Source organism: Diadema setosum, chromosome 5 (genome assembly GCF_964275005.1).
Source record: "Diadema setosum chromosome 5, eeDiaSeto1, whole genome shotgun sequence".
Classification (NCBI taxonomy): Eukaryota; Metazoa; Echinodermata; class Echinoidea; order Diadematoida; family Diadematidae; genus Diadema; species Diadema setosum.
The window spans coordinates 7,116,373-7,141,520 of record NC_092689.1 but is presented as its reverse complement, the minus strand read 5'-3'; the positions used below and the strand labels follow the sequence as shown (position 1 = coordinate 7,141,520).

The following is a 25,148-nucleotide window of genomic DNA, read 5'->3' as shown; positions in this document are numbered from 1 at the left end:
AAAATATTGAAATGACAAGTTTGTCACAAATGTGTTGAATGTTCACCTTCCTTGACCTAGGTTTAATTGGATGAATAGGAGAGCATGTATCTAGGGATTTAAGGACTTTAACTTGACTTTGACCCATTCATACATTTAGGCATTGAGTAATTTTCAAGGTACAGGTGTGGAGAAAAAGTGCAATTTCTGAATTGAATAGTAAATTGTTACCATTTTCATCTGGCCCTTGACCCTAAAATTCATAAGATAATCACTTTCAGGTAGAACATGCATAATATGTACTATGTTTCAAGATAACTTGAGCCACTTCGAGATATGGAGGAAAAAGTTAGTTCAGCACTTTCACTTGATCTTTGACCTTTTGACCTTTGAGGCAAAAAAAGAAGAAAAAAAAACACTTTCCAGAGAATTTCTATTAGGTTACACATGCATACACTAAGTGTAAAAAAATAATAACCCTGCTGGCATTGCATAAATATGAGGGAAATAGTAAAATTTTGAAGTGTTGCACTTGACCTTTGACCCCTGACCTTTGACCCCATGAACCCTACATTCTCTAGATAATCACTTCCAGTCAGTACATGTGTATACTATGTTCCATGAAGATACCTTGAACAATTTTCCAAGGCACGGAGAAAAAAAGAAGTTTTGATATTTTTACTTGACCTTTTGACCTTTGACCTCATGACCCAAACTTTCACCAGAGAATCTTAATTGGGTAATACATGTATACACTAAGTTTCAAGAAAATATCTTCAGGCATTCAATAGATATGGCGAAAATAGTGAAATTTCATGTATTTGACCCTGACCTTTTGACCTTTGACCTCATGACACAAACTTTCACCAGAGAATCTTAATTGGGTAATACATGTATACACTAAGTTTCAAGAAAATATCTTCAGGCATTCAATAGATATGGTGGAAATAGTGAAATTTTATGTATTTGACCTTGACCTTTTGACCTTTGACCTTGAGCATGTGCACCCAAAAGTTGATAGGCACAACTTCACCCCCTAATACACATACATGCCAAGTTTCATTAGGATACCTCAACAGGTTTTGATAGTTACCTTGTCCACAAAATTCATTACGGACGGACGGAAGGACGGACGGACGGACGGACGGACGGAAGGACGGACGGAAGGACGGACGGACGGACGGACGGACGGACGGACGGACAACCCGAAAACATAATGCCTCCGGCACCACTTCGTGGCGGAGGCATAAAAATAGTGAATGAATCTTAGTAAAAATTCAGGGTATGAAACTATAACTCATTGCCCACATCTTACAGAAAACCCCTTTCGATTTGCTTCAGTGGTCAAAGAGAAATACAGAATTTTGTAGAGGATATCGGGAATCTCTTCTGTCCAAGTTCTGTCTATTGTTCACACACAAGATCATCGAAATGCTAAACTCGGAAGCATCCGATTCATGACATGCTTTACAACAATCCACATTTCTCTGTGACCGCTTAACCAAATTGAATGGGGTTTTCTGCAAAATAGAGCTAAGATGTTATACCTTAAGACTCTCAAGTAGCACGTACACAGGTTGATCATAATAGGTGTTATCAATTCGAAAATCTGATTGTAATTTTTGGGGCGACTTACTGCAGTATGTCCCCCCAAAAATTACAATAAGATTTTCGCATTGATAATGCCCAATATGATTAAATTTTTCAAATGCTACTTCAGGGTCTTGAAATATAACATTTTAGCTCTATTTTGCAGAAATCCCCATTCGATTTGGTTAAGCGGTCACAGAGAAATGTGGATTGTTGTAAAGCATGTCATGAATCAGATTCTTCCGAGCTTAGCATTTCGATGATCTTGTGTGTGAACAATAGACAGAACTTGGACAGGAAGAGATTCCCGACATCCTCTACAAAATTCCGTATTTCTCTTTGACCACTGAAGCAAATCGAATGGGGTTTTCTGTAAGATGTGGGCAATGAGTTATAGTTTCATAACCTGAATTTGTATTTAGATTGATTCACTATTTTTAAAGATATCATTGCGGAAGGCCCCGTTGTAATTTTTTTTTGGACATACTGTACAGTAGAATATGGCAATCACGAACGTGTAAATTGTCTGAAATTGAGTCAAGTTTTCCCTGAGACCGAGTTAGTCTGGATCCTTCTGGAATAAAAGACGATTTTCCGACTTTTATTATTTTTCTCAAAATACTCCAAAACGACTCATCATCCCGGCGAATCGCGTCAGCCAGTTAAGTTTCTTTGTAGACTCTTTTCGATATATTGCAAGCAAATATAAAATGGTGTCAGACGGGTTCTCAAACCCTTACCAAAACTATGTTTTCACTTTAAAGTCATTGCTGAAAAGAAAGTACAAACATTAGCATGTAGAAACTATCAGCATGTTTACACCCAGCACGCAAACATACACGATACACATACTGAATACGCTGTTATTTTTGCAAATGAGAAGATAACAGACAATTCAGCGAAATGTTGTTTTTGTGAATAGACACAGATGGTATCATAAGTGCAGTATAGTTATACCTAGTTCACAACAACAGTTTCACGTATAGTTAAATTTGTGTCAAACGGTGATTCGCAAAATTTTTGAAAATCAAACCCTTGCAAAAATAACGGCTTATACAGTAACTGAAGCGAAAATAATAACTTACACAGTAACTGAAGCAAAAATAACAACTTATACTGTAACCAGTGCATTAACCTGACTGAATGTCATTTCAGAATGTCGAGACTTACGGGTTCTGAACACATCGCTGTCTGGTGTGTCTGTATGGTCGCCATCTTCTCCGTACGCCCTTAGTTTGAAACTGCAGTGAAAAACAGATTCAAAGAAACATGTTGCATTTGCATGGAAGAAATGTACAGTCAATGCATCAAATCTATGTGCACTCCAGGAAACCTCACCAAGAAATATTGACGTAGGAAATCTAAAGACTTTTGATTATTGGTTTTGATGGAGATCAATTGCATTTATTGCAAAACAAAACAAAAAAATCATCTCTGCAGCAAGCACTAGGTGTTACAAAAACATTTCCCACTTTTGATCCTTAATAGTTTGATTGACTGATTGATTGTGATTTCATTTCTGAATTTCTTTTTCATACACAAATGAAGTGCAAAGTCAATTGAACAAACAAAGTGATCACAGTATAAATTGAATCTGACAATTAAAGCAAATAAATGATTAATTCAAATATTCAACTTTTTTCCCCTTATACAATTCAAAGTGAAAATAAACTATTTTGTGCATACATTTATGCAAACATAAGTTACAGTATATCTCTTGCTCAAAGCCAGATTAGGCAATTTTTGATGTACAGAAATTCAGGACAACATATACATTGTAGTAATATGCAAGTGCTTGACGAGGACAGTGGCTTTAGAAATGATTGTCTATACAATACATTTTAAGAATGTAACATAATATGTCACCACTCACTGAGTGGCGATAAGGTGAAGGGAGGGAAGAATGAGGAGAAAAAGTGCAGTGGTGCATTGTGCAAGATGTGAGGTGTTTGCGTGGAAATGTGTTGTGAATATGTGTTAATGTTCGTGTTTGTTGTGTATATACATATATACTATTACAGTTTTTGTAGTTCACAAACTAATAGTTCAAAAACTATACATCAAATAACACTGTCAATGATACAAGTAATAGTTGAATAGTGTACAATTTAGTTGGAGATGATTTGAATAGGAGAGCATGAATCTGTTTCGTTAAGTACATGACTAATTTTAAAGTTAAGTTCCAGAATTTGGTCAAATTTGAACCCGCTGTACAAAAACTGAACTTTACACAAGAACCAATGATGAATATGAGAGTGTGTGCTTACAATGAGCCTGAACAATAGACATGAATACCACAAATTCCACCTTATCAGAACTCTGCTGACGAGGCTTCTGGACTCTTACTCCAAGGCACATGAATGCTCTATTAATAATTCATGATGGATTGCCCTGAGCATTGATAGACCCCGTTTACAGTGCGGGGCTGGGTCGAGCCCCGCAATTCTGTCCATTTACAGTGCGGGGATCGGCCCAGGCTTTTCATTCAAACCTTTCAATATTTTGTCGTAGTGGCGCTCTGCTTGTAAACAAACGCAATTTGGTATAGTCTGGTTTTCAGACCCGTTGCCAACTGGATTCCGTGGCGACGAAATCGCCTTTCGGGCAAAGGCCTTTGCCGAAGGAAAAATCCTTTGCAGGACAAAACCACCTTAAAGTATACTAGTTTTTGACGTTGAGGGGGTTGATATCCTGAACAGCGAAATAGTACGGGCAGAGGGTCTGCAAGCCAGACTAAAATTGGCCGCGCATTTGGCCCAGATTGCGTTTACACTGAGAAAAGGCCGGGCTCGGTTGCAGCTCGGCCGCGGCCAAGACCACCTCCAGAGCATGGCCAAATGCACGGCCAATTTTGGCCCTGCATTTGGCCTTTTGCGCGTTTACACTGAAATGAAGGCGGGCTTGGCCACGGCCGCGGCCGAGCCGCGGCCCAGCCCCGCACTGTAAATGGGGTCTTCGTCTGTTTCATGGTAATTTGAATAAAATGTATGCACACACAAAAAAAATAAGCACATGTTTTCATGTGTTTGCATACACTACATTTCAGAAAATAAAGACTAGCTGTATGTGATAGTGAATATGTAACAGAGCATTTAAATCCTGTCCATTGTTCAGGACCATTGTCCGGGTGCTCACCACACACTCCCATTCTTTACAAAAAATACTCCCATTTTCTGTAACAACTAGTATACTGACAAGGTTTTCTAAATGGGCAACATGAAGAAAAAAAAAGAGAAGAGAAGAGAGAAAAAAAACAAATAAATTTCACATACGTATATGCAGTGCTTGGATAGAGGGCGCCATTGCAGTATTCTGTCAGGTCATTGGGATCGCAGGAGCCGTCTGACCCTACGGTGTATGTCACACGTTCTTGCGAATTGCTACTAAAGGGGTAGTAGTCGGTGGTTGTGGTTTGGTATTCGGGCACAGGGCGTGACCTTCTCGCTTCGGCCCAGGTCAGCACACTGGACGTTTGACGCTTGGCCACAGAGGTCAACGCTGGGAAAGGAAGTGGAGAGAGAGAGAATTCTCATGGAGATTTTTCGCAATCAAGCCTGTTGAAATTTTGGGCTCTCTGCCATTACAGCATTACAAGTCTCTAGCCAGAGTTCTCCAGTCAACATTCTGTTTTGCTGTTTCCCCCCCCCGACTGGTTTATCATACAAGCTGAATACAGGGATCAATTTCTTCAAGGAAACCCTGATTGCAAGAAAGAAAATTAACCAAAATTTCAAGATCTTGATACGACCTGGGTTGGTAGTTAGCAATGTGCATTCAATTTCTACAATTGTAGTTTCAATTTTTCTTTCTAATCAAGCTTGATCAAATTTTTACAAACTACATGTACTAAAAATGCAAATGAGTTCGTGGGAAAACTGCGAGGTAACTGTCTTTCTGGTAGGGAACACGAAAGTGTTCTATCTTCCTACATGTATACACATAATTTGATATATCCAGGCTTCTCCTAATGCTAACTGTGTGTATTTTTTTTTTCACAACATAAATTGGTTATCACTATCATTATCACTTTTAATTTTTTTGGTAGACACAAAACTCAACACCTAAGTCACTCCCTTAAAGCATGGACTCTGACCCCCCCCCCAAAAAAAAAAGAAAGAAAAAAGAAAGGTGACTTAAATGCAATGCACGTTTATCTTCGTTTTCTAGCACACATAGTACTTCCAATAGAGTCACTCACATGATGTGGATCTTTCCTTGACAATGATGGCAAATCTGGTAATGGGGCCGTAGACCTCGCTGAATGGGTTCTGGAAGGAGATAGAGATGGTGTTTCCTCGCGACACCAGCTGAGGGGCGGAGGAGGACGATGGGGCAGGTGGAGCTACGTAAGAGACCAAACACAGATGCATAAATTCAGGGGTTCGCAAGAGCACTTGAGTTAAAGCTTCACAATTTGTTTTTTTCCCTAAAACACCTCACACTTTGCAGAAATATTTTCAGCTACACTCCCACTGATTCATTGCTTACACAAGGTTTAATCATCACAACATGAAGCGAGACTACAATGTACATTTAACATCTCATACTGAATAACCTATGAAACATGATACTCAGTCTCAAGTAGTCATATTAATCATAGTTAGTGCTACAATATTTAGATGTTAATGTAACATATCAAACGCACTGAAAACATCTAAATGGGTGTGTCACACATTATCAAATTAATATATATATATATATATAGATATCTATCAGAAAGGTGCCATTATATATACATATATTTGCAGAAATGAATAAAGAAATAAAATCCAAGGATGCTGTTCAATATATGTACCAGTCAGAGAATAACAAACATTATATGAAGTAGAAGGATTATAACAAATCTTTGAATTCACTGTTGTTGCTTCCATCTTATCAAAAAGTCATAAACTGGTAAGTTGCAAACTTGATCTGCAATTTCTGTAGATACACGTAATTTACAAGTGTTGTATTGCACACTCACCGGTCTCTGGGAAGAGCACTCGCATGGAGTATGACTGATCACTGGACGCGACGCCGTTAGTCGCCACCACGGAGAAGACGTAGTAGTTGCCGGTGGTGAGACTACCGACAGCCTGGGAGTACATCATCAGCGATGCATCGGCGGTGACAGCGATTTGCCTAAGCTGCACCTGCAATGCCATAGATTATGTGGGGACAATTAAGGGAGGTGTTCGTTGAGGTGTGTGTTTTGCACAATTGGCTAGGATTGCCCCAGATTAAAACTTTTTTTTTTCCATGTGTATCAGAAATCATCTGGGACTTTAAGCCTCATATCTCACTTAGTAATGGGTGGAAGCTCTTGAGAGGAAAAGCCTCAAACAAAAAAGCCATCCCGATGAAATTCACGACAGCTAGGGACCACATCTACAAAAGTTCCATACCTTTGGTTTCAAATATCATTAGCATTCTGTATAGCTTGTATTTTTCATGAGGTTTTTATTTTAGCGAATTTTGCACGTCGAGTGCCATTTGCAAATTTAAGAACTTGCAAAATATATTTATTCTGATCCTGATCAGGTTCACATACATTTCTCCGCTGATTAGTGCAACTCCCTGATCACGAATTCAACCACTCATGAAATTGTCGGGAAGTCTCGATTTGAAAAAGATTAGAATCACTAAATATATGGTGTACACAGTAAGAGCAACAGAAACCTAGAATTGATTGAGTGTAGATAAAGTGTGAATCATAGTCATTATTATCAATTTTTTTGTACCAATTGCCCAACTTCTGGAGACCTGAATACAGTGAGTGTGTAGTTGGCGATGACTCCGTTTGCTGAGGAAGGTTCAGACCACTCCACCTCCGCCTCCACGGGTGTGGTTTTCTTGATGGAAGGAGTTGTGACCACACCCGGCTCTGGATGGAAGAGGAAGATGGAATGATTTGATAAATGTACTTCGAAAAGGTCTGAGAACTCATCTGGTAGTACTGTACTGAACTACAAACAGAGGCTTTCCTTTTCTGCTACCACGAGGTACCTTGTCATTATCACATTGGAGAGTAAAATGCCTAGATTGATAGTAACATGAAGAAGGAGGAGGAGAAAGAGGAGGAAGAGGAGGAGGAGGAGGAGGAGGAAGAGGAGGAGGAGGAGAAAGAAAAAAAGAAAGAAGTGGAGGAGAAGATGAATTTAAGTCAGAATAGAATAATATTTTAAGCGTTCCAATATCCTCAGTATTATGTTTGCTATACAGACTTGTATTTGTAGAATATACGTAATGTATGTCCTCTGCAAAATATTAGAATTTTTTGTCTCTCCGATTTTTATTCACTGGGGTTTAAATACAAATTTTCGAGAGTATATAAAAACAAAAACGACTTGAAATAGACTACTTGATCTCCTTATTCTTTCAATTCTATGAATATTTTTTCCCCAAATATATCTTGAACAATAGTCATATGCAATGCCTGCCCACGATCATCTAAGCGATAGACATAGAATCTTGATATTATTCGTTAAAACGTGCCCGTTATAGCTAGAAAACACAAACATCAGTAACCGAGCATATAGAGCAGAACTTAAATGCGTGGAGCACAAGTGCCATATTGTTATAGGAGAGATGATCTGAATTATCAAAATATGTATACCTTCAGGGGCTATCACAGGTGAATTTTGGCTGCTTTTATGTATTCTACCTGGACACAAATTTGATTTCCAGGGCATTTGTACACTTCAACCCATCGAGGATGGACTGATTTTGTTACAACGTGCATTTCCCATAGACACCTGCCGGAGCATACCTGGGACTTGTCCTCAGCAGGTTAAGGAAAAATTGAAGACCACTTAATAGTATTAAAGGATGGCACACTGGTTAGAACTTACTTGAGGCAAGGGTTCTTTGTGTGGCTGCATTGAGGGCATCGCTCAGCACACCATTGAACTCTGCAAATATAGTAGCTGTATACTCGGTAAATGGCAGGAGGGAGTCCTGTGTGTAAGAAGTGCCTGTGACCTGGAATTGTGGAAACAAAATGTCATTCATACATTATGATAAATCACATTAAAAAATCAGTGGAAAATGTTATTTCAATGTCTCCTCCAAGGCCTGCAAATTCTCAAAGTTAAGAAATACCAGAAAGATGATGTCATCAATATTACTTACTTTCACTTTATCGATCACGATAGAAAAAGCAATCAAAATGTTTGGTATCTAATCAAATTGCAACTTATGGTGAAGTTCCTTGTTTCGAACAGAAAATTTATAAAGTGAATTCCTATATCAGCTCTAACTAATCACCTGCATTCACCACTGACATGATCTCATGACCAGCCATTGTAAATAACAATCAATAAAGCTCCCCAAAGGCCCCTTTCACCATGCCTATATACCTGCATATTCCCGTTGCCTATGGTTGCCCCATCGCTGTCCTTGATGGCGATGACGTACGACGTAACTCCAGCATTGGAGGGAACCCACATCCAGGTCATAGATGTTGCCGTCACCGCAGTGACTTGGAAGGAGGACGGCACTGGCGGTTCTGTTTCGAAATCAGACAGATTGGCAACTTAGGTACACAACTGCATGCACAGTTTATATACAGTAGCACACACTATCACAGGTGTGGAATATAATGATGATGGTGGAATGCAAACTTAATAGTGTTTGGTGATATTAGAAATGATGAAGCCAGCACAAATTTACACCTCAAAATTTTGGGACAACAAGTAAATTCATGCCATGACATTCAAATAGAACAGATTTTATTTGGAATCACATACCTGCCAACATTTCAAGATGAAATATCTTACTCGTGGATTGCAAAAAATCTTATTTTATATGCAAACTGAAGTTAAAAATCTTACTTTCGGTCAAATCTTCAGAAAATACACATGAAAGGTATAACTAAATATTTTTTAAAAATCTGATTTCTCTGACAGAAAATCTGATTTTGCTATTTTTAATGTAAAAAATCTTAATAAATCTGATAAAATCTTACTAGTTGGCAAGTATGGAATCAGTAGAATCATAGCAATTGCTCAGTACATGTGGAATTAATATCAAGAGAGAAGCCAGAAAGGCCTTAAAGTTTGAGCATAGTAAAACAAAACCAGTTTAAGATGATTCAGGAGAAGATATCCCAATAAATATCTTGGTCGTGTGTGTTTATCATGTCAACTGTGCAGACATCCCAAAGGTTTGCACATAATAGACCAAACAAACCAGAACAGACCAATCAGCGCAGAATTTCCTTGGCCTCTGATTGAAGGGGGGAACATTTGATTTGCTTTAATAAATGACTGTGTGATACCATGACACTCTTGAAAAATCATGACATACAGAGGGATGCATTCATATCTTTTGTTTTTAATTGTCAAAAAATGTAAAACTTCTGCAATTTCGTGCATAAAATGAATATGGTCTATGAGAGATGCTACGGTCCAGTGATAAAGATTTTTTTTTTTTTGTTTTTTTTTTGCTGAACTGTATCAACTCAAACCCTTTCTTCATTTCATCCAACTCTGCTCAAAGTTACTGGAGTTATGTGGCTGCACTCATGCACAAAAGGAATTTCTTCATCTGTTATTGTGCCCTTATTTTCTTTGTTTGTTTGTTTGTTTTACTTAAAATACAGCCAGCGAAAAAAAGCAGAGAAATTACAACAAATGCAATCACACACACACACACACACACACACACACACAAAAAAAAATACAAAGAAATTCATAGCTCATAATATCATACAAAAGCATGACAATATCAACTTACTGGTGCTGACAATTCCAGAGAGGTTCTGACTGAATTTGGTTTCTATAATGTCCCCATCATTGTTAAGGCGGTTGCTCTGTGCCCTCACACGGAAGGCATAGGCTGTGGACACACCCAGATTGGTCAGATCCACAAAAGTGTCGGGGGTTGTACCCGATTCTCCGCCCGGGGAGTAACTGTAGGCGTAAGCGTCGACCTCACCCTCACTTGGTTGCCAGGATACCCTGATAGCGGTCAGGGATACCATGGTAACCGTGAGATCTGTGGGCTGTGAGGGGACTGGAAAAACAAAGGAGCACTCATAAAAATAACAGCTACTGTGAGCTACCATCTAGACAGTGCCTAGTGCAGCTTTATTCATGTCTTGTGCAAATCAAATCTTACACCAAACTTGCATGACAAGCACTCTCTTCTTTTTTTCAGTTTATCTGTCATTATCGAGCAAGAGAAAACCTGAAAAGTTAGAATTATAACCATGTCATTATCTTCAAGTGGATTCCGGAAATTTATAACCAGACGGTCAGATAGCCCTTTGACTGTTGACCAGTTTCCCTTTTTGTTTTTTTGTTTGATAGTTTTTTCAGATGGCAGTATTACGAGAACAGGTATCACACTGCAGTGAATCTGCCTCTTTCCTGCTTAAAATGATACATGTACAGGTATATAGTACTTTCTAGGTGTCAAACAAAAAATTGGTGTTACACATGGTAAAGACTGCATATACATTCAATGTTGGGATTTGATTACAATGAACTACCACCAGTGAAAGATTCTCACTTGAACAGCCTTCAAACCATCATATAATTTCTTATTTGCCCTTTTTTGTATGTGTTTTTCTTTGCAAACTTCTTCATGTCTTTTTATTAGCATGTTGTTGCATAAATTCAAATATCTGTTTATCGGTTTTGGTTCTAATTCTGAATGAATCAAATGTTTTCAAAGCTATTTCCTATACCAAACCTCAAAACAATATGTAGAAAAGAAAAAGGTCCACTTCTTTGAACAAACTGTCAGTTTCAATTCACATTGGTGTTTTGTTCTTTCTTGTTATCTTTTTTTTTTTTTTTTTTTTGACAGATGAGCCAGAATGTAATTGGCTCTCATGACCCCGTAACTTGCTGATGGGCTCAACCATTATAAATCATGCTATGCTTGGAGCTTACTCATAAGGAAAGGTGTGGACGATTCTGCAGCGCCTGTCAGAGGTGAGCCATCCTCGCGTTCGATGACTGAGGCTAGGGTGGCGGTGTAGGATGCCCCTGGTGTCAGACCAGTCAGCGAACGCGATGTGGCCGACGGATTAATGTCTGAAGAAAATCACAAGCAAACAACTGATTATGTGAGAAAGAAAGAAAAGTTGCTCTGTCTGAAGACTGCTGTAAACAAACAGGTTGCAATCTGTATTAGAAACAGAAAAAGTAAATGAATAAATGTCTAAGGAAGAAAGATAAGTTGCTATGTATGTAGACAATTTTGAACATACACATAGGCCTACTCTGTAAACATCAACATTTACTTAAGAAAAGCAGGAAACTTTCTGTCTGAATACAGATACAAATAAAACAGACAAATGATTATAAGAAAATGGGAAAAGAGGTTCATAGTCTATTTTCAATCCATTCCTATTAGCTTAATCTACATGTACTACCAAAAAAAAAACGATAATGAAATAAATGAAAATAAAATGCTACCATTATGTAACAGATCAGTGAGCTAGGCATTACCCAGTCTGGGCTGCCCAAAGTTTGTCAGAATATTTACAGAGGTAAGTATTCTTCCACGATGCACAAGTTGAATAAAAATTTCAGGCAAGCTTTGTGTTTGTGTTTAGCTAAATTTTTTGCAAAGAGAGAATATGTAATTAGTGTCACATACAGGCATTAGAAACTTGGTCTTTGCAGGTGTGGAAGCAGGGCCAGTTAGCACGAATTATCTGACAAATGCCGATCCAGCTGTGTGTGCAGTAAATGATATAGCACGAAGCATAGAAGGCCTAGCTAGGAGGTATCTAGTGATTTGAAGGTGCTGGACAGTGATATATCTAGGTGATGTCATATGAGCCAAGCCAGGGATGGTACAGTATTGGTGGAGATGAGAATTGGGCTTATAATTTTTTGCAAGATACCAGGAAAACACTTTTGATATAGTACAGAGCATACCATTTTAAGAGGAATTCAAAGTTTATTTGATGAAAATCAGATTTTGAATGACTGAAACATCCAAAAACAAAGTAAAATAAAGCCTTCGTAATAAAGTGTGGGTCCCACACTTCATTAGAATTGCTCTTTTTTGGATATCTCAGCCATTTCAAAGCCAATTTTCATCAAATAAATGTTAAATTCCTCATAGAATTACATGCTCTTTCATATTTCATAAGAGGTTTCTCCTTATTTCACCAAAAAATGTTAGAAACCCGAAATTAGGTCTCAACCAAAACTGTACGATCCCTTTAAAATACCCTAACAAATTTCTTCACTCCTTTCACATGTACACTGTATATCTCAGTTACTCTTCGCCACTGACATTTAGACACATATCCCACTTGTTAAGCCTTTAAAGAAATGATACACATAAATGTCATTATCTATAGAAAATATTTCACCTCTCTTGGGGAAACATACAGCAAGGATAATGGATCGAATTATTGTAACCAGAGAATGCAATATTTCAGGGGATGAAAGTGAAGACTTCACAACAAAATTGCATCCAGTGATGTACTCACCAACGGGATAATCCGATGCTCCTGGCTCAATGTCGAGGACGTACCTCACAATTGGTATGTTTTCCTGTATAGGATCACTCCATGAAAGTTCAGCCGTTGTTGTGCTCACATCAGAAACAACAAGGTTTTGTGGAGCATCGGGAACTGTAAAGGGGATGGGGAGATAACAGCATGCATCAACCACCACTTTCAGTGACATAATGCTCACTGCATGCCACCATAACTGTAATGCATGCTGCCTTGAGAGAGGTATGTTATCCAAAATAAAATTGGGATCAGCAGAGGCCTGATAAATGTTGCGACAAATTGTTTGCTACACACATCTCATTCGTATTAGAGAGAGCTTCCAACAGAAAATACCAGTTGAAAAACTTGCTCCCTCTTTAGAACTATCTTGCGAAAGTACAGTTGTACAATCATATCACATACACTACTCTTAACAAACGCAAACTACATACTATATGTTATTACCTCAAACACGTCTCAGTAACATGTACAATTATCTTCCCAACATAAAACCCTGAAAGTATGCATCCAAATTCAAACCAGGATTTAATCTCAATTGTGATATTACTTTAAACAAACTGGAGATGGGAGCCTGAAATTCATGGCTTATAAACCATAATAGAGTTACTCACACGTGTGGAAGGCGAACTGAGTAGTCGAGCTATTCCTGTTGCCGCTGATGGCAGTGACGTCGACCACGTACCGCTTTCCTGGAGCCAGATTGCTAATGGTCACCGAATGATCAGCGTCCATGTCATCAAAATTGCCCTCAGTGGACGGGTCGAGAGCAAACTCGTACCTGTCGCGGATGCCGTCTGGTTCGTCCCACTCAAGTGTCACCGAGGTGGTAGACAAGGTGTCCTCAGCCATCTGGATTCCGGTAGCGGGTGCTGGAGCTGTTGGGGAGATGTCGAATGCACAGTCAGGGTTCGACACTAACTTTTTCTCTCACTGGTGGCCCATTTGGGCATTTAAATCTTAAAAACAGAAATATTGGTGGGCACAAAAAGGTATGTCGTGGCTTGAAATTACAGGAAATATAAAAATTCATTTTGAATTTTAGTAGCCCTATTGGGCAACCAATAACAAAAAGGTCTCTTTCAACATTTGGTAGCCTGACATCAATTTTTAGTGGCCCTGGGCCATTGCTTGTGTCAAGCCCTGCACAGTGGGGATAAATATCTCATTTGGTGTTGTAGGCAAGGGTTTAGATGCAAAGTTTGCACAACTCACAACACTGCTAGTGGACAGCAAATAGAATGTATAGTTGGCTGTTGGTCTCCAAGAAAGAAGACTCAAACCTTCATGAAACATGTGTGGACTTAAAAAGCTTTTCCTGCATCTGCAGAGTTACATCCTTGTGATCATGCTTCTTGCTTGCTATTCATATCTCACAGCCATAGAGTAAGATGATTTATCATCATCTGGGTAGGGGATATTTTTTGGAAGATCTTGATATTCAAAACAAGTAAAAGAACATCACATTTATTAGTGATGTTGTGTTAGTCTAAATTTGCTGGATGAACCTTTCACTTTGAACACATTAAATTTCCATCTTGACTGAATGAATAAATGGAGTACCAGTAAACAGAATATTTCTACATCCCAACACTTCTCTATTTTTACTCAGTTTTTTTTTTCTGTCCTACACTTCACATATACACCCATACACACACACACACACACACACACCCAGAAATACAAGTTTTAGAACAAAATATTCATGTTTTTCTTCTTTTTTTTTGGGGGGGGGCAGCAAGGAGTCTGTAACAGTGATGCAATAAGCTCTTGAATCTCTTGTTCTTACGTAATCTGTACATAATGCTCTCCTCTCCATCATCCGTGGGGGAACTGATGCAGGTGGTAACGGTGACAGTGTACTCCTCGCCAGGAGACAGGTTGTAAAATTCTAGCTCTAGCCTGCTGCGCTCCACCTTGCGTATGCCATTGTCCGGGAAGTTGCCCGGCTCGTAGGGCGTGTACTCCAGGCAGAAGGAGGTAAAGTTGCCCTCGTCGAGGTCACTCCACGTGAGGAAGAAATTCGTGGTGCTGTCGCTGGGCGTTACCTCCAGATTGAGGGACTGACGGGGAGTTCCTAATGAGAGAAAACAGGGCAGTCTCTGTCAGATGTACACAAAGTGTTTGATCGCAAGACATTCAAGTTTAACTCCAGTCTAATCAAGTTGAGATAATTGTGACCTTGCATTACAAAACGAACAAAATGTCGCCAGATACATGATTTTTAGTTCAGGGCAGATTCCAAATGAGCAGAACTTTATGCTTTGAAATGATGTGTATCTCAATTCAAATGGACTCTTCTCACCTGTCTACATTTTTCAAAGAAAACACACTCTGGAAGAGTATAGTGAGAAAAGAGGTTCTGCAGTATGGGGTCTATTCAAGTGCTTAATCCTACCAAGCTTACCAAGCTATGCCAGCTGCATAATGAATCAGCCAAAAAATAGTATGCTAAAGTGCCTTAGTACTAACAATGAAAGTAATGCTTCTTATAAACAGCATTTCAACCATCCTTATTTTCTTTCATATTTTTGCACAAGTTACAAATATAAGTTACTTCTGATGGAAAAAAAAACCCAAACAAAATATGTTATCAGTTCCAAAAATGACTTACTTTAATGAAACAAAAAGTAAGATGTGAAAAGTAGTAAGATATTAAAACAAAAATGGACAAAAATTCTATTCTGAAATTCAGCATGAGCAACAATGAAGATTGTGAAACTAACAAAAACTTATTTCATACATGAAATACATTATCTCTCCTTCTTTCTTTCTTTCTGTTTTTTTAACCCAAAAGCATAAAATTCTCTCAAAAGTCCAACAGGTAAAGTGCTTATTAAATGTGTATTCATACATGTACTGGATCATCTTGAATGGTACATTAGTACTGATGCATGAAGCATTCCACACTAATAATAACAGCAGGAATCTTTTACTGCAATCTCCTCTATCTCTGTAATGGGGTAACAGCTGCCTGCAAATCAAACATCCATGCTCGACTCCCTGCACGCCATATGCATTTCTTGTCCATACAATTTGTCTGAATGTGGGTGAAATTTGTGCACACTTGTGAGTCCATTGGCAGAGTAAGACCAAATAATTTGATATTAACTTCTTTGGCCAAAAATACACAAAAGGAGGTAGTTTTAAATCTAGTCCGTGGCGTACAAAAAGTTTGAAGCCACAGAAATGATTGTGCACAACCATGGGCAAGAGTAAGACTACAAGTGTACCTGTTTGAATTTGGGCCTGTGCAAACAGAAGACTGCTACATATACAATGTTTCAATTTGTAGGCACTGCCAAACTAGAACCTGAAGGACTGTAATACAGTTGTACTGTGGATGTAATTCAAATAATACATGTGACTTGAATAGTGGACATTTAACTGCCTATTCAGATTTCTCATTTCTAATGTTGTCGCTACCATCATAAGCTATAATATCTCCCGCCAAGAAAATATTGCCCAGTGAGTGGATTCTGTGATATGATATGTATCTCATGAATACAGTGATGAGTGACATGTTGGAGTCCTTTTGCATCTATGTGTGTACAGTTGACATGTGCAATATGGATGGTTATTACTGATAAATCTGGCCACCACTGAATAGATGTATGACAGCCGTCTCTACATACATGCAGAGGTTTGCCTCTTGATAAATCTTTCGTGAAATGAAATAGAGGATGGACTCGGAAGTTGCATCATTTATGGCATATATGTTTTGACATCAAAACTCTCGGTGACAAATCAAATTTTTGTGGACATTCTAGAGAAGTGGGGGGGGGGGGGATGGCTTGTAGTCAAAGGGACCATAACTTGTGCTCAGACCCTTATCAAGTAACTATGGATTTCTAGCCATCTCTACGCCTTACTGGTACTCATGGTGACCACACTGCTTTCCAGGGACCCCAGGAGGCTCGATATGGTAAAGGTGTAGTTTGTCAGCGGTGACAGGCCATTGAAAAGTCGCTCTGATACCGACGATCGGAGCATGATAGGCAGGCCATCAATGAGAGGATCTGAGGTCAGATTGTACATGTCCACATCGCCCTCTGCTGGTGGGTTCCATGCAACCCGGATGCTGTCAGACTTGATGTGAGGGAAGCTGAAGTTCGATGGGGGTAGGGGAACTGTGGGTAAAGTGGTCAGGTTTGCATGAAGAAATCTTGAGGTCTCATTAATGAATCTGTACTCAGCAAAAAGGTAACAGAATATGAAAATACTGTATATACGCCACTTATTTGACGGGTCTAAATTTTTGCAAATTGGGATCGACTACCAGACAATTTGGCGAGTGGTTACATATGCGATTGTGGAGTACAGTACTGATCACAGAAATGTATGTGTGCATGTCATATTCATGTCGGGATCAGAGTTAATATTTTCGTGTGTTTTTAAATGTGCAAAGGGCACCTGCCGGGCGTAATTCACGAAAATAAAAACATTACGGAATGTTCGATGTATACAGTAGTGAATATAGTCACAAATGCGATAATACAAAATTTTGCAAGAGGTGATATAGAGGAGCTCTATTTGTTTTGTACAACACCTTAGACATCATCAGATGTTGTACACACAGATCCTAGAATTTCAGCATAGAAATGACAACCATTTTCCTTAAAAGGCAACTGAGTAGCACTGTCACAGTCTGCTAAGTACCTGTATATACTGCGAAACTGATTGGTTGGCATTGTTTACAAAATTGAATGACAAAATACATGTACAGGCCTGTGTTAAAGCACACTTGAAATTGTTGAGTGCGCGAGGTAAATGTTTGTCTATTTTGACATCGGATCAGAGATGTGCAATGGCACTAAAACTTTGAGTCAATCGTGAGTTTAACATATGGGAGTCAATGGAATTAGAATTACAGATTGGTGGCATCAGCCATATGTGATATCCATTTTTGCTTGAACAAAATTGCACGGCTGATAGAGACAATGTGCGATGGTACTTTCAATTGATTGTCACGTGATGGGCAATCAACTTATCAGATTACTACATTCTTTTTATGTGTTGTAAAAAAAAATGATTATGGTAAAACAAGATGGAGGATTTTAGACTGTAGAAGTTCACATTTCTGGGTCAGTATGATTTCATTACATTGGAGTTATTTCTACACACACACAGACACACAGACACACACAAACAAATATTTATCTTCATCTAATGGTTACTACAATAGGGAAGAATGATAACAATTAGCAAAATGGACAGTGAGTGGAATGATGATCCTGTTTCTATAATAAGCTATGGAAAAACAAATGGACTTTCATTTATCAATGATTGCACATCTTCAATGCATCTTTAACTCCCTGTATGTGACTTACCATCTTCTACAATTGTATTCCTATCGATATCCATGTAACACAGTAGTTACTGCAAATATTGATGCAGCATCACTTTCAATGGAGCAGTTCAGATTCACTTTCTCTGCATATTTACGTGTATGTGTGTGTGTACATGTAGATGGAAAAACGAAACAGTACAATTGTACTTCATAACAAACATTCCTACAACTACATACAAGAACACAAATACACATACAATCTCAAACAAATAAATTTGCAGTGGGAAGTATGGAGAGCTAATGCCTATGGAAATAATCTACACTTTCCTATGAACAATGTCCAGGAACCCCTTGCTGTTTGGTTGTTTTTCAAAATGTTATATAAATGAAGGAATAACTAATTAGCCATCACGACATGTGACTGAGCTGTACGTGACATACGTGAGGCGCTGAGCCCTCTTACCTGTGTACTGGTTTTTTCGTGTTGGTTCTAAGACTCCGGGACGCACACTGATGGTGTATTCAGTGCCAGGAGTGAGGTCTGCTATCTCATACATGTTTGCATCATTCAACTGTCTAGTCACGTTCATCTCTATTCCAGATCCATTGTAAGCGATCACGTACCTGGATGACAGAAAGAAAGGAGAAGTATTTGGAGATAAACCCTCTTTATCTCGACCATATGAAAATGTCTCTGCCATAGTATACAAAAGTCTTGAAGCTGGCTCTGATAGGGTTGAGAAGTCTTTGGTCATCTCCTTTGGATGAGTGTATTTATGCGGATCAACAGTATATGCCTCTTTGGAGGTTCTTTACAAGTTGTATGTTCAATACAATACTTGTACATAGATGTACTTATAGATAATCGTCTCTTTGAACACACATATTTTTTGTGTATCATACAATGGCATATTGTAAAAGTGGTCACTGGCATCTTACACATACATTATGCGATAGGGCATTTTCAACTTAAATAACTTGCTTCTTTTCTGTTTCTTAAAGTAATCTACACAGCAAGAGAGTACATTGTAACTGCACACAATTGATCTTAGTGTAACCTCCTGAAACACGCCTAACAATGAGAATATTGGAAATTTGCTGGTGATTAATGGCATGCGTCATTGAATTGTTACATGTGGCCCTGCACGACAGCACTCAAAGAAAGTCTTATGGGCTGAATTTCCAGTCAGTCTGGAACAAAAAATTGATTAAGATTTGGCTGATATGGATAGTTACCCAACACTTGTATTTCTATCAAAATGTCACAGTCATGGAAGAATGAAATTAACTTAAGTATGTTTTTTTTTTCACAGTTTTTGTAGATCTATTTTCTTTTTTCTCACTTTGGTTTTCTCTGCATTCAATACATGAGGCTGGTGAAAGTGTGTCATAAAAAAACCAACAACAACGAGGTCAACAGTGAGAAGCTTTTATTGTATCACACTATAGCACTAAAATTGATGCTGCAAATGATCTCTTACTCATCAACATGGTCGTGAACCACAAGCTCGTACTCGATGCTGATCGAGTCCGTTTCAACGTCTGTGATGTTGAAACCACCCTGTAGTCCGGTCACTGGATGGGGATAAAGATGTGCAATGTATTCATTTAAAGGTCAATACGAATGGATGTACTATCAACAAACTTTACATGCACGTGTGAGTGCACACAAATGTGTAACAAAGTTTTCAGAGCACATTGCATCATGCCTACAGCCAGGGCTGCACGCTAACCCATTTTTTTTTTCTCTCTTTTTACTGGTCGATCTCTGACAAAAACTACTGGTCTGACAGTGATTTTTACTGGTCCTGGACTACAATACAGCTTTGATATATGATTAGCTGCAGATGAAAAGCATGATCAGTAGCTGTCTTGGAGGCAGCAGTTATCACATGTACAGTTTACCTCATGATAATTTCCTGGTCAGTGATAGGCAAATTTCTGCAGCAGAGCCTGAGTGCATGCACTCACATATATGGCATAAATGCAGAGTAAGACACACAGGATTGAAAAACAAGTGCCAACTAGTATCAAAAGTGGGATACCATGGATTTTCCCAGCCTGAAGCATCACAGTCACTCTGTCATAATGGAAATCATGTATCTGCGACAAAAGTTGAGGTTTTGGTGCAGTACATATAACATTCATTGTACTGTAGCTGCCGTGAGTTTGTGATGGCTGGTCGGAAGTTTCGGCCGGTGCTGACCACCACTGGGCCAGAATCAAGATAAATGAGGATTATGAGATGGCTTCACTCTTTGTAGAGTCCACCTACCAGCTTGGACATCCACGGGATCACCCATCACCACCACTCCCTCGGCCACCTCCAGCAGCGATATAACGGTGATCACGTACTCTACGTCCGCATCAAGGCCAGTCAACGACAGCTCGTTGAGGGCGCTCTGGCTGGTCACCTCGACCAGTTGGAACCTTGGTGCGTTTGTCGTGTTGTCGGGGACGTATGTGACATTGTAGTCACCGACCTGTCCAGCAGGATTCTGCCAGGTCACGGTGATGTAGTCTTGACCAATGGCAGTGACCATCAGATCAACAGCAGACTCAGGGACTGCAAGGATATAAAAAAAAAAAAAAATCTTTGCATTCAAGTGGCTTAGTCACAGACAAAAGACTGAAAAAAATAACAAAACATAACACAAGGTCAAACATGCTACTATTGAATGATACCAATATTTAATTGCACACATAAAGAAATGTGAAAGCTGATCATAAAATCATTATTGCAAACATGTTGAATAGTCCTTACTTGTTTTGTATATCAATTAAAAGCCTTCATGGCGTTAATAGAAATTACAAGCACGGAACAGACGTAGGTCCAAACTTCAACATTTGCAAATGCTTGTTGAATGTCCCTTACTTGTGTAAGCCTCTGTGGTGATGGGAATTCCAAGAATATTTGAGACGAAATTCGGCTGGGCGTAGATCGTGTAGAGTGAGCCAGAAACGAGCTGAGTGAAGGTGTGATTGGCTGCGCAGGAAGCGTTGTCATGACACGTGAAGACCTGTTCAGCTGTTGTAGCGGTCCAATCCAGCAAGCCAAGAGTCACGCTGCCGAAGTGAAGTGTGAACAAGGACCATTCAAGAGTGACATGCGATACCTGGTCTGGGCATGTCTTGCTGGACATGTTCACACCATGTCAGCATGTGTGAACACCACTGTACAAGGTTATTACCTATAATGACCTTGTTGTTACTGGTTTTGATTTATGTACATGACAGGAGACACAACAAAATCCAAACCCTCCCATGAATTACATAGCTTGGGTCAAACAATTTGCAAGCTCAACTTAATTTGAACTTCTGGATTTCTGTTTATGGACTTGGATATAAGATAGCTTCACATTAACATTTGACAGCATCAAATTTGTACAATACTACGTCACGGAAGACCAAAATTACAGACTAATATGTTTGGGACTCCAATTTATTACCTCTAATGTATTTCTCCTAAAAGTCATTATTGCCAGGTGATCATAACAGACAATACCTTGATGCGACGGGCACAATTTATTCTTTGGGATTTCATGTCGAAAGTAGGAAGTTTAAGGACGATTTGCGGGCAGGTCTTTTGAATATGTGGGCGCAACTGGTATCACTGTATCACGTGACCACAGAGAACATCAAAATCCCATATATTTACCATAACACATCTGCCTCTTATAACACTGCTACCATTAATGATTCTGTTTCCAGAATTTTACTTCATTTAGTGAAATCAAACTCATCAGAGCGGACTGGTATGACGCACTTATAGTACAACAATATAAATTCTTTGATAAAGTAAACTTTCTAAACTAAGAGTGTAAGATGAAATCATGTCTTCCCCAGTCTTGTCTGATACATTCTGCAGACACATAGTGAGACGGGGCTAAATGCTAGCTGGCACCGATTCCCCTCTCCCTCCTGCCCCCCCCCCCCCCCAAAAAAAAAGGAGAGAAATACTAAAGTGAATTTACTTTTCAAGCTCTGCCATGGCTTCAAACATCACCTTGATGGAATCAACACCACGATCCAGAATGGAGAGTGTGGTATCAGCGGTACCTGTGACAACAAGATTCATCATGAGCACCAATTTAATTGCTTGCAATGCAAAGAATGACATTGTTTTATACAAACGAATACACATTTTAAAATTTTGAATGGTAAAAATGCAATCAGAACAGACAGACAATTCTTCAACAAGTCTCTTTGCTTTATTGGCACAATAAAGTCACCTGCTACCCTTGCTACTACTACAGAGTTCAACAAACTTTCCTGTGTATTATCTCACTAACCAAGCATTCTGAAATCTTTCATAACTGGTAAACTGGTTACTTTTTCTGGTAGAAATCGAGTTAAAAAAACGGGATATAATGCTATGGTAGTCATACTGGTCATATATTGGATATTTGAAAGTGAGCACATATAAATCCATGCACGAATTGCATTGACAGTTATCACATCACTCAATGCGTCCCAAAACTGTAAGCAGGGGAATATAAACCACAGCAACATTACTGTATAATTGGGAGAAACACTGGGCCTGCACTCACTGGCATCAATTTCCAGCACTTCACTCTCTGTTTGTTCCATTCCGTAACCAGCCCGAGAGGTTAGACGTATCGTCCAGGTCTGAGAGCCGGGGTCTGCGCACGTAAAGTTGACCGTCACCATTGGTGAGAGGTCGGTGATGCTCTCGGGGTCCCGGCAGCTCTCAATCTCCAGGAGATAGCTGGACACGTTGCCTGTCGGATGGTCCCAAGTCAGGGTGGGGTAGGGCTGGGCGGGTCTGATGCGTATCTCCGACACACGTTCTGGCTCTGCAGGTTAACATGGTGTATGGAATCATGTGAGGGCAAACTCAATACAATGTACATTGTAGCTGCATTCACATTTACAAAACATTGCAAAGTTTAACCTCGAGAAGTCTTCATGAAATCTGCTTGTCCGTTCACACAGCCACCAAAACTTCTTGGAAGCTCCACTTCTCAAAGTTTGGATCACTGATGTGCATGCGCAACATAGAATAAAGCATGCGCAGTCTGACAGCTAATGATTGTGATGTAACAATGCACACATGTACATCCCAGTAACCACGTGCTTTGGAGGCACTGCAATGGATTGGTCATGTGACATATACTCTGAAATTTCAGTTGCATGCATCCAGACAGCAACAATTTTATTAAGAAAATTTGTGGCGGGTTAAGGAAATTTCCCTAGTTTGAGTTGGAAGTTTCGCAAGAACTTTGCAGGGAGTTTCCGGGTCACACTGGCAAAACTTCGAGAACTTCAACTCCGCATTAATTTCCCAGGTTGATCATGGCTGTGTGATCATAACTGATCATAATCATTGTCAAATAGTTCATTGAAACAAATTGGGAAAGCCATACATAATGGAGCACCAAAAGGTCTCATCCTTAGACACAAAACATATTTGCCCTTCTTCTTCTTGTCAAGACTGATTGTTTCAAAACAGACACTAGAGTTTCAAACTGATATCATTCAGTAAGAAATCAGTACAGAAATATCTACATTGGAGGGTCAGAAATGTCAAGCTTCAACACGAAGATCTGAAGAGTTTGTTTGCGGCAGAGAAACAGTGCTTGGCAAAACGTGCAAATCGAATTACTTCCTCAGTTTTGGGGTGATGCTGAAGAAGTTTAGCAAACACATTGGTTTTAGGGTGAAGATGTGCAGGACATTTTATTTCTTCTCGAATGTATTGGAAACTGTGTTGCCGTGGTAAATGACATATTATGGCAATAATGAATGGCATAGTTTTTGCTGACTGAACTCTGTGACTTCGTCATTTTTGAGCAATGATAAAAAAAATTGGTATGCATATTGTGCAAATCACATTTCTTACTGTGTCAGAAATGTGTATGCATAAGCCTACGGTAGCATGCAAAACAAAGTGTTATATGGAGGCAGACATCTTGAAATCACCTGACACATTTATGATGTGTTGATTGGTTTTTGCGAACAAACAAGGATGGCAATTATCAGCTTTTGCAACAAAACATTGATGTTTAGACAGAAATTATTCGAGTTACTGTACATCGCATTTTGTCATAAACTGATTTTACCTGCAGATGTGGTCCCACAATAACATGTAATTGAATCATACATGGTGTAGTATACATGTACATTGATTGATTTTCATGAAAAATGGCCTCATTTTTTTTTTTTTCAAATAAACTTTTCATTTGTATACTACATGTAATTGCATATGGAAAGGTGTTTTCACCTGGCCTTCGACCTACAATGCCACGTACCTGTGTACTGTTCCACGCTGGCACCCTCCGAAGCCCTTGACGAACCCAGCAGGGTAATGGAGATGGCATAGCGGTACCCAGGCACGAGATCTGTGAGCGTGAATTCCCTCTCCTCCTCTCCAACGTCAACATCAGGCAGTGTGCTTCCATCGGATGCCTCAGCACGGATGCGGAACCCTGTGGCGTCATCGACCACCACATCAGCATCCCAAGCAATGGAGATCGATGTCGAGTTGAAACTTGTGACACTGGCATTCAGAGTCACAGGGGCACCTAAAGAAAAAAAAAAGGAAGAGAAAGACCCATAATCATTGGCTGACTTTATGTCAACAAAGATTACAATCTTATTGGCTATTTATATGTATGGGCATCAACACACATTTGATGATTTATTTACTTTCATTATTATTCTTTTTTTGCGTTTGTGGTTGCTTTCAAGTACAGTGGACTCCCATTATAAAGAAGTCCTTGGGACCAGCAGTTTTCTTTTGTTATATCGAAATTTCGTTATAACTGAATGAATAAACAATAAAAAAGCATGGAGCCAACAATTCTG

At 39.2% G+C, this 25,148-nt stretch overlaps 1 protein-coding gene across 1 annotated transcript in view; it reads right to left on the bottom strand.

The window, feature by feature from the left end:
* The window catches only part of LOC140228461 (receptor-type tyrosine-protein phosphatase beta-like), a 53,028-nt gene that overhangs the window by 11,247 nt on the left and 16,633 nt on the right, over positions 1-25,148 (bottom strand). The window contains exons 15-34 of the mRNA XM_072308676.1: positions 24,593-24,865; positions 22,871-23,137; positions 22,295-22,379; positions 21,196-21,386; positions 20,596-20,886; positions 19,802-19,895; positions 18,784-18,944; positions 16,903-17,160; positions 14,820-15,107; positions 13,645-13,908; positions 13,007-13,150; positions 11,448-11,591; positions 10,285-10,563; positions 8,907-9,055; positions 8,400-8,529; positions 7,290-7,432; positions 6,533-6,701; positions 5,768-5,911; positions 4,842-5,067; positions 2,740-2,810 (exon numbers count right to left, since the gene is read on the bottom strand). Coding sequence (XP_072164777.1) covers positions 2,740-2,810; positions 4,842-5,067; positions 5,768-5,911; positions 6,533-6,701; positions 7,290-7,432; positions 8,400-8,529; positions 8,907-9,055; positions 10,285-10,563; positions 11,448-11,591; positions 13,007-13,150; positions 13,645-13,908; positions 14,820-15,107; positions 16,903-17,160; positions 18,784-18,944; positions 19,802-19,895; positions 20,596-20,886; positions 21,196-21,386; positions 22,295-22,379; positions 22,871-23,137; positions 24,593-24,865 — 3,771 coding nt within the window. The remainder of the gene's footprint in view (positions 1-2,739; positions 2,811-4,841; positions 5,068-5,767; positions 5,912-6,532; positions 6,702-7,289; positions 7,433-8,399; positions 8,530-8,906; positions 9,056-10,284; positions 10,564-11,447; positions 11,592-13,006; positions 13,151-13,644; positions 13,909-14,819; positions 15,108-16,902; positions 17,161-18,783; positions 18,945-19,801; positions 19,896-20,595; positions 20,887-21,195; positions 21,387-22,294; positions 22,380-22,870; positions 23,138-24,592; positions 24,866-25,148) is intronic.